This window comes from Rhinoderma darwinii, chromosome 2 (assembly GCF_050947455.1).
Source record: "Rhinoderma darwinii isolate aRhiDar2 chromosome 2, aRhiDar2.hap1, whole genome shotgun sequence".
NCBI lineage: Eukaryota > Metazoa > Chordata > Amphibia > Anura > Rhinodermatidae > Rhinoderma > Rhinoderma darwinii.
In genome coordinates, this window is record NC_134688.1 from 356,318,342 (window position 1) to 356,340,640 (window position 22,299).

A 22,299-nucleotide genomic window follows, 5' to 3' on the forward strand; every position below is an offset into this window, starting at 1 on the left:
CGCCGCAAAAAATAAACTAAAAAACATTGTCAGAATTGCTTGTTTTTGGTCACCCGGATTGCAAAAAAATCTAATAAAAAGTGTTCAAAAAAATCGCATGTACCCAAAATGGTACCAATGAAAAGTACAGATTGTCCCGCAACAAATAAGCCCTCACGCAGCTCCAGTGGTGAAAAAATAAAGAAGTTCTGGCTCTCAGAATATGGCAATGGAAAATGTGCAGTGATTTCTAAAAGCGGGTAACATCCGGCACTATTTATCAGTGCGACACCGGCCACACATCTATGAATTATTATTTATTTACCGCATTATTATACCCTCTTATTATGCCCTGATGTTCTCCGCACAGAATACATATGCCCCCACATTATAAACTGAAATATCAGCGAAACCCAAAACAGAAAAACTATCAAGCAAAATCTGTGCTCCAAAAGCAAAATGGCGTCCCTCCCTTCTGAGCCCTGCAGCGTGGCCAAACACCTGTTTGCGCCCACATATATGGCATCACCATACCCAGGAGAACACACTTAACGTTTTAGGAGGCATTTGTCTTCAGTGGCACAAACTGGGCACAACATATTATGCACTAAAATGGAATATCAGTGGAAAATTGCAATATTCACACCATCTGCTGTGCATTAACCCGTTTGCGCACTATGACTTAATAGCACGTCATGGTGCGGGGTTGATGTATGGAGCGGGCTCACGTGCTGAGCCCGCTCCATACGCTGTGGGTGTCAGCTGTGTATTACAGCTGACACCCAGGACTAATGGACAGGTACAGCAATCGCTCTGTTACAGGAGTCTGTAAAAATAACAATATACTACAATACATTAGTATTGCAGCATATTGTACCCGCAATCTAATGATCGATGGTACAAGTCCCCTAAGGGGACTAATAAAATGTGTAGAAGAATTAAAGTTATTAGTAGTGAGAAAGAAAAAAGTTTAAAGTTAAAAAAAAAAAACTTTTCCCATTTTTCTTCTAAAGTCATGTAAAAAAATAAACAAAATTGGTATCGCTATGTCCGTAAAAGGCCGAACTATTACAATATACCATTATTTAACTCGCACGGTGAACACCGTAAAAAACTTAAATAATTTAAATCGCCAAAATCGCTGTAGTTTAAGTTTTTACTGCACGGCGAAAGCTGGAAAAACGAAAACCACCAAAAATGGAATCAGATTTTTTTCCTATATTACTATATATTCCTATTTTTTTTTCAGTTTCCCAGTACTTTTTATGGTACTTTAAATGGTATCAATAGAAACTACAATTCCTCCCGTAAGAAATAAGCCCTCACATCACTCTACTGACGGAAAAAGAAAAAAGTTATGGCTCTTGGAAGGTGTGGAGTGAAAATCGAAAATAAGAAAGCAAAAAAATGGATCGGTCCTGAAAAATGTATGACCACATGTGGGGTATTTCCATACCCGGGAGAAATAGCTTTACAAAAATTGGTTGTTTATTTCTCCTTTATCCCTTGTGAAAATGAGAAAATTCAACATTTTAGTGGAAAAAAATTGTGATATTAATTTTCTCCGCCTAATTCTAATAAATTTCTGTAATCAGGAGACATTGATTTACATATGTTAGGGTGATTTTCTTCATTATTCCTCGTAAATATTTTTCAGAAAAAAAGTAGATTTTAATTTTTACAAACTAATTCCAATATATTTAGCGAAAAACCTGTGTGGTTAAAATGATAACTATACCCCTAGATAAATTCCTTGATAGGTATAGTTTCCAAAATGGGGTCCCTTTTGGAGGGTTTCCCCTGTTTTTGTCTCTCCAGGGCTTTGCAAACGCGACATGGCACCAAAAACCAATCCAGCAAAATCCGTACTCCAAAATCCAAATGGTGCTTCTTCCCTTCTGAGCCTTGCTGTGGGTCCAATCAGCAGTTTATTACCACATATGGGATATTGCCTTAATCGGGAGACATTGCTTTACATATGTTGGGGTTTAATTTCTTTATTATTTCTTGTAAATATTAAAAATTTCTATGTTTTTTCAGAAAAAAAGTAGATTTTCATATTTACAGACTAATTCTAATAAATTTAGCGAAAAACCTGTGAGGTCAAAATGCTAATGTACCCCTAGATAAATTCCTTGAGGGGTGTAGTTTCCAAAATGGGGTCAATTTTGGGGTGTTTCCCCTGTTTTGGCACCACATGTCCTCTTCAAACCTGACAAGGTGCCTAAAATATATTCTAAAAAAAAAGGAGGCCCAAAATCCACTGGGTGCTCCTTTGCTTCTGAGGCCGGTGCTTCAGTCCATTATCGCACTAGGGCCACATGTGGGATATTTCTAAAAACTGCACAATCCGGGGAATAAATATTGAGTTGCATTTCTCTGGTAAAACCTTCTGTGTTACAATTTTTTTTTTTATTGGAAATGAAGTTCGGCAAAAAAAATAAAATGTGTAAATTTCACCTCTACTTAGCTTTAATTCCTGTGAAACGCCTAAAGTGTTAAAACACTTTGTGAATGCTGATTCGAATACCTTGAGGGGTACAGTTTTCAAAATGGGGTGATTTCTGGGGATTTCCTAATATATAAGGCCATCAAAGCCACCTCAGAACTGAACTGGTCCCTGAAAAAAATGGCCTTTTGAAATTTTCTTGAAAATATGAGAAATTGCTGCTAAAGTTCTAAGCCTTGTAACGTCCTAGAAAAATAAAAGGATGTTCAAAAAACGGTGCAAACATAAAGTAGACATATCGGAAATGTTAAGTAGTAACTATTTTGTGTGGTATTACTATCTGTTTTACAACCAGATACGATTAAATTTAGAAAAATGCAAATTTGTGCAAATTTTTTCTAAATTGTGGTGTTTTTCAGAAATAAATACCAAAATTATCGACAACATTTTTTCACTAACATAAAGTACAACATGTCATGAGAAAACAATCTCGGAATCGCTTGGATAGGTAAAAGCATTCCAACGTTATTACCACATAAAGTAACACATGTCAGATTTTAAAAAATCGTCTGGGTCCTGAAGGCCAAAACAGGCTGGGTCCTGAAGGGGTTAATATAATCTTTCATGGCCTATCTTTCCGGAGCAGAAAGATTATACATCCGCCTCTTGGGCAGCTTAGTATTAGGAGAGAAGTATGATAGGACAGTTGTACGGCCTGTGAGGAGGGAGTGATTCAGAACCAACTTCAGAAAAGACATCCTCAAAATCTTGAATAAATTCAGGCAATAATTCTGCGTTGCAAGAGATATTAGTAGTAGACAAAGATATGCAAGAATCATAACATTTAAAATTCCACTTAATCAAATCTGCTTTCACCCAATCAATAACAGGATTATGTTTCAGTAACCATGGGATACCCAATATTATTTCGGAGGGAAAATTTTCTAAAATAAAGAAAGATCTGTTGAGTATGCATAGTACCCACTTTCAATGTAACAGGCGGAGTAGAGAACTTGACTGACCCCTGAGCGAGAAGAGAATTATCAATAGCAGAAGCTTTGACTGGGGTACTCAACTGAACAAGAGGGATAACACATTTTTTAGCAACCTGAATATCTAAGAAATTTGCTGCAGAACCACAATCTACAGAAGCCAGAAACACAAACATTATCAAAACACAAACCAACAGCCAAAAGGACTTTTTTTTAAAAAATGTGGGAAAAACCTGACTGCCCAGATGCCATTCCCGGGGACCATCTAGGCTCTGCAGTTTTTCTGGAGCTGATCGTTCTGGACGTTTGGAACAGTTCTTGAGTGTATGACCAGTGTCCCCACAATAGAAACAAAGCCCCTTGCGTTTTCGAATAAGTCTCCGTTCCTGAGAAGACATAATGGAGCCACACTGCATGGGCTCTCAGCGCAGGGAAGGGGAGCAGCCGTAGCAGTTTTATCATTTTTGCCAGGGGTTAAACAGAAAGTCCAAATAAGAAGGCAAGCGGATATCAGGAATAGCAAAGGTCAAAACCGTCCGGGAACAGATAATCCAAAATCAGCAAACATGGGGTTAACGAGAGACCAGCCAAGATCAGTTTCCAAAAGGTCAAGAAGTCAGGAGAGCAGGGAATGTAGAAATACTAATTCTACACCTGAAGGCAGAAAGACAGACGAAAGAGATCGGTTCAGTTTGGCGTTGGATAGGAGGTGCAACGCAGACTCGAAGACTAACCTGAGCAGGAAACCAAAGGCCGCTGGAGAGTGCCGGCAGGGAGCGTGCACATAAAACTGCAACCACGAATCCGTATATTATATTTTCCACAGGATATTGTCAGATAGATGCGGGTCCCACCTCTGGGACCCACACCTATCTCTAGAACGGGGCACCACAATCTGAGAGCCAACATTTTTTTATATTTTTGTCATCGATTGAGCGGTGTGAGGGCTTATTTTTTAGTAGTTTTTTGTCGTTTTATTGGCACCATTTTTTAGTACATATTATTTTTTTGATCACTTTTTTCTTTATTTCATATTTTAAGCACTAAGGTGACCAAAAAGCTATTTTAATGTTTTAAATTTTTAAACTCACCGTGCGAGTTAAATAATGGTATAGTGTAATAGATCAGACTTTTACGGATGCAGCGATACCAAATTATTTTATTTTTTACATTGTGCTTGGGGAAAAATGTATCCTGAAAATTCATCTAAAATCTTTTTTTTTTTTTTACACATTTATTAGTTCCCCTAGGGGACTTAAACCAGCGGCTACTTGCTAACATGTGGAATCACTGAAACAGCGTAACTACGCTGTTTCCTTAAGGGCCTGTTCTCATCAACATTCGCTTTCCGTTCTGGGGTTCCGTTTGAAGTTTCAGTCGGGTGAACCCCACAACGGAAAGTGAAACCACAGCTTCCGTTTCAGTCACCATTGATATCAATGGTGACGGAAACATCGCTAATGGTTTCCGTTCGTCACCATTGTGGCAGGTTTCCGTTTTATCGATGGAATCAATAGCAGAGTCGACTGCGCTATTGATTCCGTCTGAAAAACGGAAACCTTCTGGAATGGTGACGAACGGAAGCCATTAGTGAGGTTCCGTCACCATTGATATCAATGGTGAATCAAACGGAAGCTGTGGTTTTCACTTTTTCGCATCATGCACTCCTCTCCTTTCATTTACTCAGCGCTTAGGGATCCTGCTAGATCCTTATGTGCTGTCTTATACTAACACATTAACAATACTGAAGTGTTTAGACAGTGAATAGACATTCCACGGGATGTCTATTCACAATCTCTGCACTTCTTTACTGTTTCTATGGTAGTTACAGCAGAGGAAGCGTGATCTCACTGTAAATGACAGGTTACAATGAGATCTCGCGAGATCACGCTTCCTCTGCTGTAACTACCACAGTCAGAGTAACGAAGAGCAGGGATTGTGAATAGACATCCCGTGGAATGTCTATTCACTGTCTAAACACTTCAGTATTGTAAATGTGTTAGTATAAGGGTATGTTCACACGCTGAGAGGCAGTTACGTGTGAAAAGACAGACTGTTAACAGCTGCCTCGTTTCACACGTAAAAGCTCCTCCTCGTAATTTACGAGGCGTCTGAGACGCTCGTAAACCTTGAGCCGTGCTTCATTGTATTCAATGAAGAACGGCTCAAATTACGTGGCAAAGAAGTGCCCTGCACTTCTTTGCCGAGGCAGTAAATTTACGGGTCGTCGTTTGACAGCTGTCAAACGACGACTCGTAAATAACAGGTCGTCTGCACAGTACGTCGGCAAACCCATTCAAATGAATGGGCAGATGTTTGCCGACGTATTGCAGCCCTATTTTCAGACGTAAAACGAGGCATAATACGCCTCGTATACGTCTGAAATTTGGCCGTGTGAACATACCCTCAGACAGCACATAAGGATCTAGCAGGATTCCTATGCGCTGAGTAAATGAATGGAGAGGAGTGCATGATGAGGATTGGTCAGCGTCATACACTCCCCTGTACAACGCCCACTTAGTCTAAAGTAAAAATATACGCCCACTTGGGCATTAAGCAACTCATTAGCATAAAGCTAAAATCGCTAATAAAGTGGTAAAAATAGATCGTTTTTTAAAAAATAAAAAGCACTGCTGTCACCTACATTATAGCGCCGATCTCCTTATGTAGGAGATACTTATAATGTGGTGACAGAGCCTCTTTAAGGGTATGTTCACATGCACTATTTTCAGACGTAATTCGGGAATTTTACGCCTCGAATTACGACCTGAAAAACGGCTCCATTACGCCTGCAAACATCTGCCCATTGATTTCAATGGGTTTTACGATGTTCTGTTCAGACGAGGTGTAATTTTACGCGTAAAAAGACGCCCGTCTCAAAGAAGTGCATGTCACTTCTTGGGACCTAATTGGAGCCGTTTTTCATTGACTCAATTGAAAAACAGCTCCAATTACATCCGTAATGGACGACGCGAAAAACGCGTGCACTTGCAAAAACTTCTGAAATTCAGGAGCTGTTTTCGCCTTAAAACATCTCCGTAATTTCAGACGTATTTTGTTAAGACGTGTGAACATCAACCCTTAAGGGCTTTGATGAGAGTGTCACAGAGAGCACTTGACAGTAGTGTGCATGCTGGCCCATTAGCCAAAGCCTGCAGAACCAGGGCACAAATGTCCCCGTTTTTTATCAAGAAATAATTATCGAGAAATTGATGTACCCCACTTACAGTCCCCAAGTTACCACTACAAGCAGAGGATGTAAAGAGACTAATTAAAACACACTTTATCACAGCTATTCCTCCAACACAATACCAAAAAAATGCTGTGTCTGTTTGAAACATGGATGAGACACGAGACACAAGATATTTTTGCCCTGAATGCTCTTCTCTGCCACTGCTGTGTATTAGAGACTGCTTAAAAATCAATCACACACAAGCACGCTTTTAAACTTGCTGTTGGCTATTCGCTAGAAATATAGTCTCCATTGTGACAATACTTTTTTACTCCCATTGTCTAATTTTTTTGTAAATACTCAAACATAAGGCTTAGGCAGAGTTACTTTTTTTTTTGTCCTATGATAAAAAAAGCCTCACGGTTACTCCATTTGCCCGCCAAGTTGAGGAAAAAAACTTACAATTTTAAAATATCCCCCCTCACTTAATATCCTAAAGTGTCTAATTTTCTAACAAAAAAAATGAAAAAAACTTCTTCCATAAAAGGTCTTTTAGTAGGATTCAAAAAATGATTAGTAATCTGATATGAAATTCAAAAATATATATGAATATTTTTTTTTTATTTTGTCATCTTCCAACAAAAGGTGGGAAAATATTGTTTACATTATACCCCTCATTGAATACCTCGTTGTGGCTAGATTACTGTCTTTTATGAGTGGTTTATAATGTTTTTGTTGCATAGGCCCAGTGCAAAGTCTATATGGTATCTAATAGCCTATAGAAAAAATGACACTTGAAATGTACCTCTTTAAGCCACCATAAAATGCCCTAGCAGTAGGTTATGTGCACAAAAATCTTCTAACTAAGAAGAGTTTACTATATTGATATTGTGGTGCGTTTCCTCTGTAGTTTTACTTAGTAACTTGCAGTATGTACATAAACCGACAAATTGGAAAAAAAATTTTTTTTTATTTTTTATGCCATCGAAAAAAATGGAAAGTGCCGGCATTAAAATATACCCATTGCTGAATACCTTGAAATGCCTATTTTTTTTAATAGTGTATTTTTTGGTCCTATTATTGTGTGTTTATTGCAGTGACACATTGCATCGACAGCATGGTGGCATAAAATGAACCATGAGAAAAAATCCCCCTAAAAGTCAAAATGTACCGCTCCTTCAGAGAGCTACAGTGGCGCTATATACAGGAAGTGGGGGTGCTACAAGGGAGCTGTATGGCACTACCTAGCACGGGGCTGTGTGGCACTACATACCAGGGGGCTGTGTGGCACTATCTACAGGGGGCTGTGTGGCACTACCTACAAGGGGGCTGTGTGGCACTACCAACTGGGGGTTGTGTGGCAATACCTACAAGGGGGCTGTGTGGCACTACCTACAGTGGGCTGTGTGACACTACCTACAGGGAGCTGTGTGGCACTACCTACAGGGCGCTGTGTGTCACTACATATAAGGGGGCTGTGCGTCACTACCTCCTGAAGCGGAATCTCCGTCCACAGAATTGCCGACTCTGTGACCGATGCTGTGACCGGGGATTCCACTCCAGGAGAAGCCAATGAAATCAATGTCCATAAATGGTCATGGATGACAGGGGCTTCTCCTGGAGTGGAATCCCGGGTCACGGCGATGGCAACTCTGTGGGCGGGGATTCCGCTTCAGGAGTTGCCCCTGATGTCACTGTCCATATATGGACAGAGACATCAAGTGGAGCGCTCCAGCAGCAGAATCCCCTGCCACAGGGGGATTCGCTCCTTCAGAGATCTACAGTGGCGCTATATACAGGAAGTGGGGGTGCTATCTACAAGGGGGCTGTGTGGCACTACCTACCAGGGAGCTGTGTGGCACTACCTACAAGGGGGCTGTGTGGCACTACCTACAAGGTGGCTGTGTGGCACTATCTACAGGGGGAATCTGTGAGTGGTGGACTGATGGTCATTTTACTGTTAGTGGGGGACTGATGGTCATTTTACTGTTAGTGGTGGGCTGATGGTCATTTTACTGTGAGTGGCGGGCTGATGGTCATTTTACTGTGAGTCGCGGGCAGTTAGTCTTCAAGTGCTTTCCACCTCTGAGCTCCAATTGAAATTAAATAGGAGGCAGAAAATACCTGCGGTGCTCGTTTAGTGCTTTTTTGCCTGCGTCTTTTGCATTAGCTTCAACGGCTTAATAAGTTCAAACAACACTGTCAATTCAAAATCTCCTCCAAATTCCTGAAGGAATTTTGAGATAGATTTTGGTTGCCTTACAAAAAACGCTGTGTGAACATACCTTAAGATCGTAGTGCTTGTTTTTAGCCGTTTTCTGTCTGTCTCTAACCAATTTTAGGTAGGGGTGCTCTGAGGAAATTTTATTTTTCCAGTGGTGCCTCGAGTCCAAAAAGGTTGGGAAACTCTGTACTAGGCTACAGGATCACGCCGGCCTATGCAAGGATCCCACATGGAGCAGCTCAGTTAGTCGTGGCCACGGGGCCTAGTTGAGTAGAATTTTTTTTGGGGGGGGGGGGGGGGGCACTGTCTACAAGGGGGAGGTGGGGGCTGTATGGCACTGTCTACATAGGGAAGGTGGTGTGATTATGGGTCTGTCTACAGGGTGGCTGTATGGCACAATCTACAGGTGGCACTATCTACAATGGGGGGCTGTGTGTGGCAGCCAGGGGAGGGGGGCATTATACTGTGTGGGGGCCACTAAGCGGACATTATACTGTGTAGTGTCACTACAGTGGGCAATATACTGTGTGTGGCACTTAGGGGGCATAATACTGCGTGGGCACAATTAGAGTACAAAATACTGTATCCTTGGAGGGGTTATAATATATTATATTATTAAATATTATTATTATACTGTATGGGGGGCACTAAAGGGGCATTATACTGTGGGGGGGGGGCACTATATAGGGCATTATACTGTGGGAGGCATTATACTTTTTTCATGGGGCATTTTTTTATGATGGGGCGCTGAAAGATAATTTCGGACGGGGCGCTATCTATCCTAAGACCGGCCCTGGCTGTAGCAGTAGTACAGCGATCACAAGAAGTGTAGTCACATACTGCAGTGAGTAAACTGATAATACTTTCCGATCCCCACATAACCCCTTTAAGTCTTCACATGGTGTAATATCTGCCTTTTAGGAATCCATAGGCAATTTGAAGGCTTCTTGATTTATGTCATCTATTCATTTAAAAATCAAAGTGGCAAAGAGGACCAAGGCTTCAGCAAGGGAGCCAAGAAGTACTGTACATGGCACATATACTGCTGTACTTATGATATACACGCTTGTTACCTTACAGAAAAGGTTGGTATACGTGTTTAGCACTTTTTTATATTCTAAACATAAAGCATGAAAATAGCATGACATAATTATACCTTTTGCTCTTTTTCTTGCAGAAGATGATTCTTAAGTGTGGCTATTTCATTATTTTTGATTGACAGTTCAGTTTCCTAATACAAAAAAAAGTAATTAATTTATGCTTAGTAACCACAGTGGCATCATTATAAAATTAAGGGTATGTGCACACACGTCAAACTTGTTTCAGAAATTTCTATTCCATACATCTGAATGGGGTTGCTCCTACAGCATTGACATGGACTTTTGCAATCCCCTCTCAGATGTATTGGTTTATTTCTGTTTTTAATTATTTTTTATGTAAATACGTTTTCTCTGTATAATGAAAAGTTATACAAGTTTTCCCTGAAGATTTGGAGTTTCAATTCCTCATAGTTATCAAGATCTGTTTGTGGTCAGTGACAGGAGATGTTCGATAAAAAGTGCTGCTCACACAGGCACATGATTCCCTCTTGTTACTGCACCACAATAACAGCAAAACACATATTTGACCCAAATTCTGTGCAAAAATTGGAGGAAAATATATTTTCTTTTACAAAGAATTAGTTCTAAAAATTCTAGCACATCTGTTTATAATGACAACTACATTGTGGTAACTTATGACAGTGAGCTGATCACGGGGGTTCCTTTAGCCGGACTTCTAGTTTAACAAACCCTTTACCTCTTAAGGGTACAGTCACACACAATATGCCCTATTAAGAATAAGGATGTAATAAAGGGTGTCTCCCACTCGGGACGGTCTGTAGCCATTGATGTACTACATGGACTGCCATTCATTTAAATGGCTGCCTTGTAATACTTCATTTCCACTGCAGCAGCCAGGCTGATGAGACAACTTCTTTAAGCACGTCAATGTATCTTGGTGGCTTTTGACTAAGGTGTACAGGTGTATGGAGTTTTTCTCACCATTAAGACTCTGGTAGCGGATATTTCCTGTTCTTTTGCTCTGAGTCCACCTAATTCTGCATCCTTTTCTTCAAGCAGTTTATCGTACTGATGCTAGCAGACAAAAAACAGAGAAAAATCTTAAAGGTATTCCTCATATATAATCAAGTGAACGGTGGGGGACCCAGCAGTAGAGGGGCCGTTAGTAATCAGACATCTATCACATTTATCATCTACTCCTTATATATGAAGCTGAAGCAGTTTAGATTAAAATTTTCAGTTTTTGCCTTTATCGTCGTTACGAGGAGGAGCGTTTGTATTAATAGTCTTGTTCCTGTTCCACACTCCTTGCCCCTTCCTTTCTTGCTGTACTTGTAATTCCTGCACAATTATGATATTGTTCATATACAATATTCAGTGTTATATGTGAGTAGCTGTATGTGCTTGAAACACCACAAGGGTAAATGAAATGGTCATGCTCGTTACAGTCATAGATGATTCAACCCCATGTACAACCTGTAAATTGGGGGAGTGGATCGCAACATGAGAAGCACAAGACCAATGTACATGTAGTCATCACAACAGTAAAGGCCCTTTTACAAGGGCCAACGATGGAGCAAATGAGTGTTCAGTGCACTTGTTCCTGATCATTGCACTGTGTAAACAGGGCAACAATCAGTCGATGAACGAGCAAACACTCATTCACTGGCTGATCTGCTCATTCATGTGGCCAATAAAATGGTTGCTAATAGGCAGCACATATCTGTTATGAACCGTGAAACGAGGGCCGATCGACGACACAGCTCGCCGATTGGCACTAATTTGTTCCTTTCACAAGGAGCAACGATCAGTTATGTACGGGGACGAGCGATCATTACTACGATTGTTCACTACCATTATGTCAGGAGAACATCTCCCTTTTTAAACAGTGCTGCCATCTAGCAACCATCTTATTGGACACATAAACCAGCAGATTAGCCAATGAACTTGTGTTTGCTCATTCATCTGATGATCGTTGCCCTGTTTACACAGGGAATTATCAGGAATAAGCATTCATATGAACGAACGCTTGCTTGCCCGAACATTGGCCCGTGTAAAAGGGAAATTTGCTGTCGACATGATGAAAATTTATGTGAACAAACGATCATAGTAACAATCGCTTGTCCCAATGCATAACCAATTATTGCTCCTTGTGATGGGCTGTGTAAAAGGACCTTCACATAGAGTTTGCTACTAGCCTTCCGGTCCCCCGGTAGCACTGAAAAATCTATTAAAAGCGTCATCAGCACGACGGGGGACCGGAATGTATATGAGCAGTGTACTCACATAGTGTAGTGAGCACACTGCTAATAATTTTCGGTCCCCACATAACCCCTTTAACCCCTTCAGGACACAGCCTGTTTTGGCCTTCAGGACGCAGCCAATTTTTTCAAATCTGACATGTTTCACTTTATGTGGTAATAACTTCGGAATGCTTTTACCTATCCAAGCGATTCTGAGATTGTTTTCTCGTGACACATTGGACTTTATGTTACTGGCAAAATTTGCTCGATACATTAAGTATTTAATTGTGAAAAACTCCAAAATTTAGCGAAAAATTGCAAAAATTAGCATTTTTCTAAATTTATATGTATCTGCTTGTAAGACAGATAGTAATACCACACAAAATTGTTGCTAATTAACATCACCCATATGTCTACTTTAGATTGGCATTGTTTTTTGAACATCCTTTTATTTTTCTATGACATCACAATTTTCTCACATTTTCAAGAAAAATTCAAAAGGCTATTTTTACAGGGACCAGTTCAGTTGTGAAGTGGATTTTAGGGCCTTATATATTAGAAACCGTCGATAAGTCACCCCATTTTAAAAACTTCACCCCTAAAAGTATTCAAAACAGCATTTAGAAAGTTTCCTAAACCTTTAGACGTTTCACAGGAATTAAGGCAAAGTAGATGTGAAGTTTTCAAATTTCTTTTTTTTTTTTGTAGAAATACATTTTTTTAAAAAATTTTTTGTAACACAGAAAGTTTTACCAGAGAAACGCAACTCAATATCTATTGCCCAGATTCTGAAGTTTTTAGAAATACCCCACATGTGGCCCTAGTGCACTTATTGACTGAAGCACAGGCCTCATAAACAAAGGAGCACCTAGAGGATTTTGGGGCCTCCTTCTTATTAGAAAATATTTTAGGCACCATGTCGGGTCTGAAAGGCTCTTGCGGCGCCAAAACAGTGAAAATCCCCGAAAAGTGACCCCATTTTGGAAAGTATACCCTTTGAGGAAATTATCTAGTGGTATAGTGAGCATTTTGACCTCGCAGGTTTTTTGCAGAAATTATTGGAAGTAGGCCGTGAAAATGAAAATCTACATTCTTTCAAAGAAAATGTAGGTTTAGCTAATTTCCACAAGGACTAAAAAAAGAAAATGCACCACTACTTTTGTAAAGCATTTTCTCCAGAGTAAAACAATACCCCACATGTGGTCATGAAAGGCTGTTTGGACACACGGCAGGGCTTAGAAGGGAAAGAGCGCCATTTGGCTTTTGGAGCTCAAATTTAGCAGGAATGGTTTGCGGAGACCACGTCACATTTGCAAAGCCCCTAAGGGACCAAAACAGTGAAAACACCAAAAAAGTGACTCCATTTAGGAGAATCCATTTAGGATTCTTCATTTCCTTGAAGAATCCATCTAGGGGTGTAGTGAGCATTTTGAACCCACAGGGGTTTCATAGATTTTATTAGAATTGGGCAGTGAAGATAAAAAAAAAATCAATTTTTTCCAATAAGACGTAGCTTTAGCTCAAAATTTTTCATTTTCTCAACAAATAAAGGAATAAAAGAACTCCAACATTTGTAAAGCAACTACTCTGGAGTACGGCAATACCCCATTTGTGGTCATAAACTGCTGTTTGGGCACACGGCAAGGATCAGAAGAGAAGGAGCACAGATTTTGCTGGATTGGTTTCTTGACACCATGTCACTTTTGCAAAGCTCCTAAGGTACCAGTACAGCGAAAATCCCCAAAAGTGACTTGATTCACGAAACTACACCCCTTGAGGAATTCATCTAGGGGTGTAGTGAGCATTTTGACCCCACAGGTGTTTCATAGATTTTATTAGCATTGGGCAGTGAAAATAAAAAAAATCCTTTTTCTTCAATAAGATGTAGTTTTAGCTGAAAATGTTTCATTTACTCAACAAATAAATGAAAAAAAGCACCCCAACACTTGTAAAGCAACTTCTCCTGTGTACGGCAATACCACATATGTGGTCATAAACTGCTGTTTGGGCACAAAGTAGGGCTCAGAAGGGAAGAAGCGCCATTTGGCTTTTGGAGTACAGATTTTGCTGGATTGGTTTCTGGGCGCTATGTCGCATTTGCAAAGTCCCTGTGGGACCAAAACAGTGGATCCCCCCCAGAAGTGACCCCATTTTGGAAACTACACCCCTCAAGGTATTCACCTAGGGGTGTAGTGAGCATATTAACCCCACAGGTGATTGGCAGAAATTGTTGTGCACTCGATGTTGCAGAGTGAAAATGGGATTTTTTTCCAAAGATATGCCAATATGTGGCGCCCAGCTTGTACCATTGGAGACACACACCCCAAAAATTGTTAAAAGGTTTCTCCCGGGTATGGCGATGCCATATATGTGGAAGTAAACTGCTGTTTGGGCACACTGTAGGGTTCAGAAGGGAGGTAGCGCCATTTGGCTTTTGGAGCGTGGATTTTGCTTGTAGTAGTTTTGTTTGGAGTCTTACTGGTGTTTCCGTTTATAATATGGGGGTACATGTAAGCCGGGCGAAGTATATAAGGGGCATAGTCAGGTGGTATAATAATGGAGTAAAAAAAAACAATAAAATAATCCATAGATGTGTGTTACGCTGTGACACAATCCTTTCTGCACAGGCCGGTGTGGCACTAATAAATGGTCCTCACTTATTCCACTTTTGGTCCACACTCGGGATCTTTGCAGTTTGAGGAATTTTGCTGGGAAGTGTTGTCCTGGTATAATACGGGCACCCTTCCAGAAGATATGTTTGGGCCCTCCCCTTACTGGTTCCCTAATTTTAGGGGCCTTGATAATTCGCCACTTGAAACAAAAGAAACGTTACCCTCGGGCCGGCACAACTGCATATTTTTATTTCCTGGCTTATTGGAGCCTTAACTAATATATATTTTTTCATAGACGTAGTGGTATGACGGCTGTTTTTTTTTGCGGGACGAGCTGTAGTTTTTATTGGTACCATTTTGGGATACATGTGACTTTTTGATCACTTGTTATCCTTTTTTTTTTGGGAGGCAAGGTGACCAAAAAACAACAATTCTGGCATATTTTTTTAATTATTTTTATACAGCGTTCACCATGCGTTATAAATTACATGTTACCTTTATTCTGCAGGTCAGTCCGATTCCGGTTATACCTAATTTATACCACTTTTTATGTTACACAACTTTTTGCACATTAAAATAACTTTTGTAAAGAGAATGGATTTTTTCTGTCGCCAAGTTGTGAGAGCCATAACGGTTTTATTTCTTCCGTCGACGGAGCTGTATGAGGGCTTGTTTTTAGCGAGACGAGTTATAGTTTTTATAGGTACCATTTTTGGGTACATGCGACTTTTTGATCATTTTTTTATTTCAATTTTTGGAAGACAAAGTGACCAAAAAATAGCGATTATGTCAGTATTTTTTAGGTTTGTTTTTTTACGGCGTTCACTGTGCGGAATAAATAACATAATATTTTTATAGTTAAGGTCGTTACGGTCGCAACGATACCAAATATGTATGGCTTTATTATTTTTTTTCAATAATAAATGACTTGATAAGGGAAAAAGGGCGATTGTGTTTTGTGTTATTATTTGAAACTTTTATTGTATTTTTTACAACTTTTATTTGTACTTTTTTTACACTTTTTTACACTTTTCTTTAGTCCCACTAGGGGACTTGAAGGTCCAACTGTTTGTTTTATGTTCTAATACATTGCACTACCTATGTAGTGCAATGTATTAGAACTGTCAGTTGTTCACTGACAGCAAGCCGATCAGGCTCCGCCTCCGGGTGGGGCCTAATCAGCTTCTGTAATGGCAGATAGGAAGCCATTGTTAGGCATCCTGTTGCCATAGTAACAGTCGTCAGCCTTGCCATCGGATGGCAGGGCTGCCGATTTCATACAAACCACTTTGATGCAGCGATTGCATTGAATCGCTGCATTGAAGGGGTTAATGGCAGGAATCTGAGCTAGCTCCGTTTCCTGTCGATAGATCGGCGTGTCCGCTGTAACGTACAGCGGACACCCACTGCTGATGACGCCGGATCAGCTTCTGAGCCGGAAGCTGAGCCGGCGCCATCTTGCCGATGGTACCGGAAACCTCCTGGGCCCCGCCGACGACGGGGTAAGTATTAGGCCTCTGATCGCCTTTGCAGCCACCGGCAACCCAGCGATCACGTTGCTGGGGTGCCGGTGGCTATAAACTCCTCACATGCTGCGATCTCTATTGAACGCAGCATGTGAGGGGTTAATCGGTCGGATCGGAGGCTAGCTCCGGTCCTAGCCGATACCTCAATGTGCCAGCTGTAACATACAGCTGTCACCCGGCGGTGATGTCGCTGGCTCAGCTCCTGAGCCAGCTCCATCTGTTTCACGTGCAGTTACGTGGAATTGTGGGAAAACACCATCTCCCATCACGTAACTGTACGTGAAATTGCGGGAAGGGGTTAAAGAGGCTCTGTCACCACATTATAAGTGCCCTATCTTCTACATAATGTGATCGGCGCTGTAATCTATGTTACAGCAGTGTTTTTTATTTAGAAAAACGATCATTTTTTACGGAGTAATGGCCTATTTTAGCTTTATGCTAATGAGTTTCTTAATGGACAACTGGGCGTGTTTTACTTTTTGGCCAAGTGGGCGTTGTACAGAGGAGTGTATGACGCTGACCAATCAGCGTCATACACTTCTCTCCATTCATTTACACAGCACATAGCGATATAGCTATATCGCTAGATGCAGCCACATACACAAAAACAGTGTCCTGACAGTGAATATACATTACCTCCAGCCAGGACGTGATGTCTATTCAGAATCCTGACACTTCGCTAACGTTTCTGTGAGATTTACAGCAAGTCAAGCGTTAGTGTTTGCCTTGCTGTAAATCTCACAGAAACGTTAGCGAAGTGTCAGGATTCTGAATAGACATCACGTCCTGGCTGGAAGTAATGTATATTCATTGTCAGGACACTGCAGTAACGTTAGCGTTTGTGTATGTGGCTGCATATAGCGATATAGCCATATCGCTATGTGCTGTGTAAATGAATGGAGAGAAGTGTATGACGCTGATTGGTCACTAATTGGTCAGCGTCATACACTTCAATCCACAATGCCCACTTGGCCAAAAAGTAAAACATGCCCAGTTGTCCATTAAGAAACTCATTAGCATAAAGCTCAAATAGGTCATAACTCCGTCAAAAATTATCGTTTTTCTAAATAAAAAACACTGCGCTGATCACATTATGTACAAGATAGGGCACTTATAATGTGGTGACAGAGCCTCTAAGTAAACACATAAGCATCGGTCTCGTGACCCATGAGTGAAAGTACGAATAGTGCAAGATTTATAAAAGCAGTTATATTATAAAGTGCCTTCAATTTGAACGTTTAACTCCTTCCCGCCGCAGCCTTTTTTCAGATTTTCATTTTAGTTTTTTCCTCCCCACATTCCAAAAGCCATAACTTTTTTATTTTCCCGTCGATATAGTCCTATGAGGACTTTATTTTTGCGGGACGAGTTGTAGTTTTCCGTAGAATCATTTATTGTGCCATATAATGTACTAAATTATTTGTGGGGCAGAAAAAGAAAAAATGTGATTCCTCCATGTTTTTTTGAGCGTCGTTTTTACGGAATTCAGTGCGCAATTAAAACAACATGTTAACTTTATTCTGTGGGTCAATACGATTATGGCGATACCAAATATATATAGTTTTTTTTCTGTATTTTACAAGTGTAAAAAATAAAATTTATTTTGTGTCGCCAAATTCCGAGAGCCAACTTTTTTATTTTTCCGTCTATTAAGTGGTATGAGGGCTTATTTTTTTGCGGGATAAGCTGTAGTTTTTAATGATACAATTTTGGGGTACATGGAACGTTTTGATAACTTTTTATTCAATTTTTTGTTGGAGATGTGGTGACCAAAAAAATAGAGATTCTGGCGTTTACAATTTTTTTTTACGGCGTTCACCATGCGGGTTAAATAATGATATATTGTAATAGTTCAGACTTTTACGGAGGCAGCGATACCAATTATGTTTATTAATTAATTTTTTTACTATGCTCTAGGGGGAAAATGGGAAAAGGGGTGTTTTTCGAACTTTGAATTTTTTTTACATAAAAAAACCCGTTATTTTACAAATTTTCACTTTTTTTTTTATTAGCTCCCCCCGAGGGGATTTCAACCAACGATCGTCACTAATGTATTGCAGTACAATATGATTCTGACAGTCTTCTATTAAGCACAAAGATGGCGGACCTGGGGGCCTTCATTAGGCCCCCAGGCAGCCATAGCAACCATCGCCCCCCCCCCCGCGATTGCGTTGTGGGGGGAGGGGGTGATGAGCTGTTAGAGGGGGTCGTCCCCCTCTTTCTAACGATTTAAATGCTGCGGTCGCTATTGACCGCGGCATTTAACGAGTTAAACGAGCAGGATAGTGCTCGAGAGCGTGATCCCGCTGGTTACTCTGAAGTATCGGCTGTAACATACAGTCGACACCGGCATTGTATGGAGCGGGTTCACTCCGTGAGCCCCTTCCATACTTCCCTTACCCGACTTTGGCGTATGGATACGTCAAATGTCGGGAAGGGGCTAAAACAGAGGAGATATAAAAGATAAGCCTCGGAAAACCCATTTAACTTTTGTTTACATTTCAATTGTGAAATTTTATTAACCCCTTAGTGATCAGCCTATTGACCAAGCTATTTTTTGCGTTTTTCCATTGTCACATTCAAAGAGCTCCAACTTTTTTATTTTTGCGTTGACATAGCTGTATAATGACTTGTTTTTTGTGGGACAAGTTGTATTTTTTAATAGCATCATTTTGGGGTACATATAATTTATTGATTAACTTTTACTAACTTTTGGGGGGTAGAAAAAAACCCAGGAATTTCGCCACTCTTCGTTGCGTCTTTAATTTACGCTGTGTACTGTGTGGTATAAATAAAATAATACCTTTATTCAGTGGGTCGTTACGATTGCGACGATACCAAATTGATATAGTTTTCTTGTGTTTCAATAATTTGACACAGTCAAAACACTTTTTTTTTAATGATTTTTTTGTTTGTTGCCATACTTTAAGAGGCTTAACTTTTTTTATTTTTCTGCCAATGCAGCAGTATGGGGGCTTTTTTTTGCAGGACGACTTGTAGTTTTTATTGGTACCCTTTTGGAGTACACGCGACTTTTTGATTGCTTTTTATAAAATTTTTGAGAAGGCGTGGTGAACAGAAAACAACAATTCTAGCAATTTTTGAAATTTTACTTTTAACGGCATTCGCCGTGCGGGTTAAATAATGTCATCGTTTTATAGTTGGGGTCGTTACGGACGTGGCGATTCCAAATATGTAGCTTTTTTTAACTTTTGACTTGTTTTTTTCATAATAAAGCATTTTGTAAGGGGGAAAAAATGGGTTTTTATTTTATTGTTTTACTTGGGTTATTACTATTATTAATTGTATTAAGCTTTTTTTTTTTTAGTCCTACTAGGGGATTATGCAATCATTTTATCGCTTTTATAATTTTATACTATTGCCTGTCAGTGTTAGGCTGGGTTCACACGACCTATTTTCAGGCGTAAACGAGGCGTTTGACGCCTCGAATTACGCCTGGAAACACGGCTCAAATACGTCGGCAAACATCTGCCCATTCATTTCAATGGGTTTGCCGACGTACAGTGCCGACGACCTGTAATTTTACGCGTCGCTGTCAAAAGACGGCGCGTAAAATAACAGCGTCGTCAAAGAAGTGCAGGACACTTCTTGGGATGTAATTTGAGCCATTTTTCATTGACTTCAATGAAGAACACCTCCAAATTATGGCCGTAATTGACGCCTCGCAAATCGCGAGTACGAGCAATTATGTCTGAAATGCTGGAGCTGTTTTCTCCTGAAAACAGCTCTGTAATTTCAGCCGTAATTGTCGATATCGTGTGCACCTACCCTAAAACTGACAGGCCTCTGTTAGGCCATGCCTCTTCTTTAACCCCTTCGCGCTCAGCGGCGTACTATTCCGTCGCACTAACCAATATGTTTGCGCTCAGCGATGGAATAGTACGTCGCTGGGAAAATGAATCGCCATTTTCCATCGGCGCGTGCATGAGCTGTGACAGCTGCTGTTTCCGACAGCAGGCTATCACAGCTCAATACGCCGGGACCTGATGTAATGGTCTCCACGAACGCCACTATTGGTCAGTTAGTGAGTAACTGTCCAATGGTGGCGATCGGTCACTTCACTTCCTCTCTCTGACCTCACATCCTGCCGCTCCTGCCCTGAACGCCTCTGTTGGAGATAGCGAGGCGTTCAGAGCGTTTGTGAGAAAGAGAGAGAGAAGAGAAAGTCAAAGAAAAGTAAAAAAAAGCCTAAAAAACAACTTTTTTCAGCATCCCACGTCTCCCATCCACTACCCATTCCTGTACCCTTCCTCCTTGTGTTCCCCCCACATTTTTGGTCAGTGATCACCTATCACTGACCACCTTAGTCTTCAGGACCAATTTCTTGGTCCCTGGGGATTATTTTTTCTTTTTTTTCTTTATAAAAAACATATAAAACAAAAAAAATATATAAAAATGTAAAAAAAAAAAAAAAAAAATTGTTAGTTTAGCCAATTTTGACAATTTAACTGGTTAGTTTAGTATTAGGGTTAGTTAGTGTCAGGGAACGGTCAAAAAGCGTAGTTAGGTATAGCGTCAGGAAATTTAGCGTCAGGAATCCGTCACCGTAGGTAGATCTAGCGTTAGGGATCCATCACCGTAGTTAGGTTTAGTGTCAGGGAAGCTCGGAATAATCTAGATAGTTTTAGTGTCAGGCACCCGTCACCGTAGTTAGGTTTAGTGTTAGGGAAGCTCGGAATAATCTAGTTAGGTTTAGTGTCAGGGAATAGTCGCCGTAGTTAGATTTAGTCTCAGGGAAGTTCAAACAAAATCTAGTTAGGTTTAGTGTTAGGAACCCTCGCCCCAGTTAGGTTTAGTGTCAGGAAAGCCCACTCGTTCTATAAAAACATCAATATTTTTGGCTGGTTTAGGTAGCAGCCGATTGCCCCTAATTAGGGAAGCAGTCAAACATGTCCAAACGGACATTTAGTGCCGAAGAGGCATATTCATTTCTTGCCTCCGACACAGAGTCATCGGGTGGTGAGACTCTGTTTTACTTATCCACCTCCTCATCCAGTGATGAAGGAGAGGAACCCCCTAGGAGACGCCCCAGGACCAACACCACAGTTGAAGCCCCCGAGCGAGATGACCCCGCCGCAGTTCAATCCCCCGAGCGAAGTTACCCCATTTGGACCCCCACACCAGACATTTATGAGCCCCAAATCCCAGAGTACACGGGCAGCTCAGGGATAAAATTTAATACGGCAGGGCTCAGTGAAATGGACTTTTTCAAGTTCTTCTTCACTGATGACTTTATAGATCTCATGGTCTCCCAGACGAATTTATATGCCCAACAGTATGTTACTAAGAACCCCACATCATTTTATGCCCAATCCCACAGGTGGACCCCTGTAGATGCAGCAGAGTTGGGCAAGTTCTGGGGACTTCACTTGAACATGGGGCTTCTGAAAAAGCCGTCCATTAGGACCTACTAGAGCACGGACATCTTATACCCCACCCCGATGTACCGTATGGCCATGTCCAGGATGCATTATGAGGCAATACTTCGCTTCTTACATTATACGGATAAAGAGCAGTGCCCAGCCCGAGATGACCCCAGATTTAACCGTTTATACAAACTGAGAACCCTATTAGACCATTTCAGTGCCCGGTTTGCCCAAGCATACACCCGAGAAGTGTATTTCTATTGATAAGTCCCTGGTACATTTTAAAGGGAGGCTTCAATTCCGCCAGTCCCTGCCGAGTAAGAGGGCAAGGAATTGTGTGAAGATGTATAAGTTGTGAGAGAGTGCATCAGGGTATACGTACAAATTTAGAATATATGAAGGCAAGGACACCAGTATTCAGTCCCAGAATGCCCCCCCCACCCCTTACTGGGAATTAATGCAAAAATTGTGTGGGATTTGGTGCACCCACTGCTGGACCAGGGTTACCACTTCTACCTGGATAATTTTTATACCAGTGTCCCACTCTTCAAGTGCCTCGCTTCCAGAAGTAATGTGTCATGCGGCACTGCTACAAAAAATCTGAGAGGCCCCCCTAAAACGCTGCTTGGGCAAACACTCAGAAGGGGTGAGAGC

At 40.9% G+C, this 22,299-nt stretch overlaps 1 protein-coding gene across 3 annotated transcripts in view; it reads right to left on the minus strand.

Annotated features, from left to right (window-relative positions):
* Nucleotides 1-22,299, minus strand: part of SYCP1 (synaptonemal complex protein 1) — a 433,751-nt gene that overhangs the window by 30,940 nt on the left and 380,512 nt on the right. For all 3 annotated transcript variants that reach the window (XM_075850715.1, XM_075850716.1, XM_075850717.1), the window contains exons 26-27: nt 10,859-10,951; nt 9,973-10,047 (exon numbers count right to left, since the gene is read on the minus strand). In XM_075850715.1, coding sequence (XP_075706830.1) covers nt 9,973-10,047; nt 10,859-10,951 — 168 coding nt within the window. The remainder of the gene's footprint in view (nt 1-9,972; nt 10,048-10,858; nt 10,952-22,299) is intronic.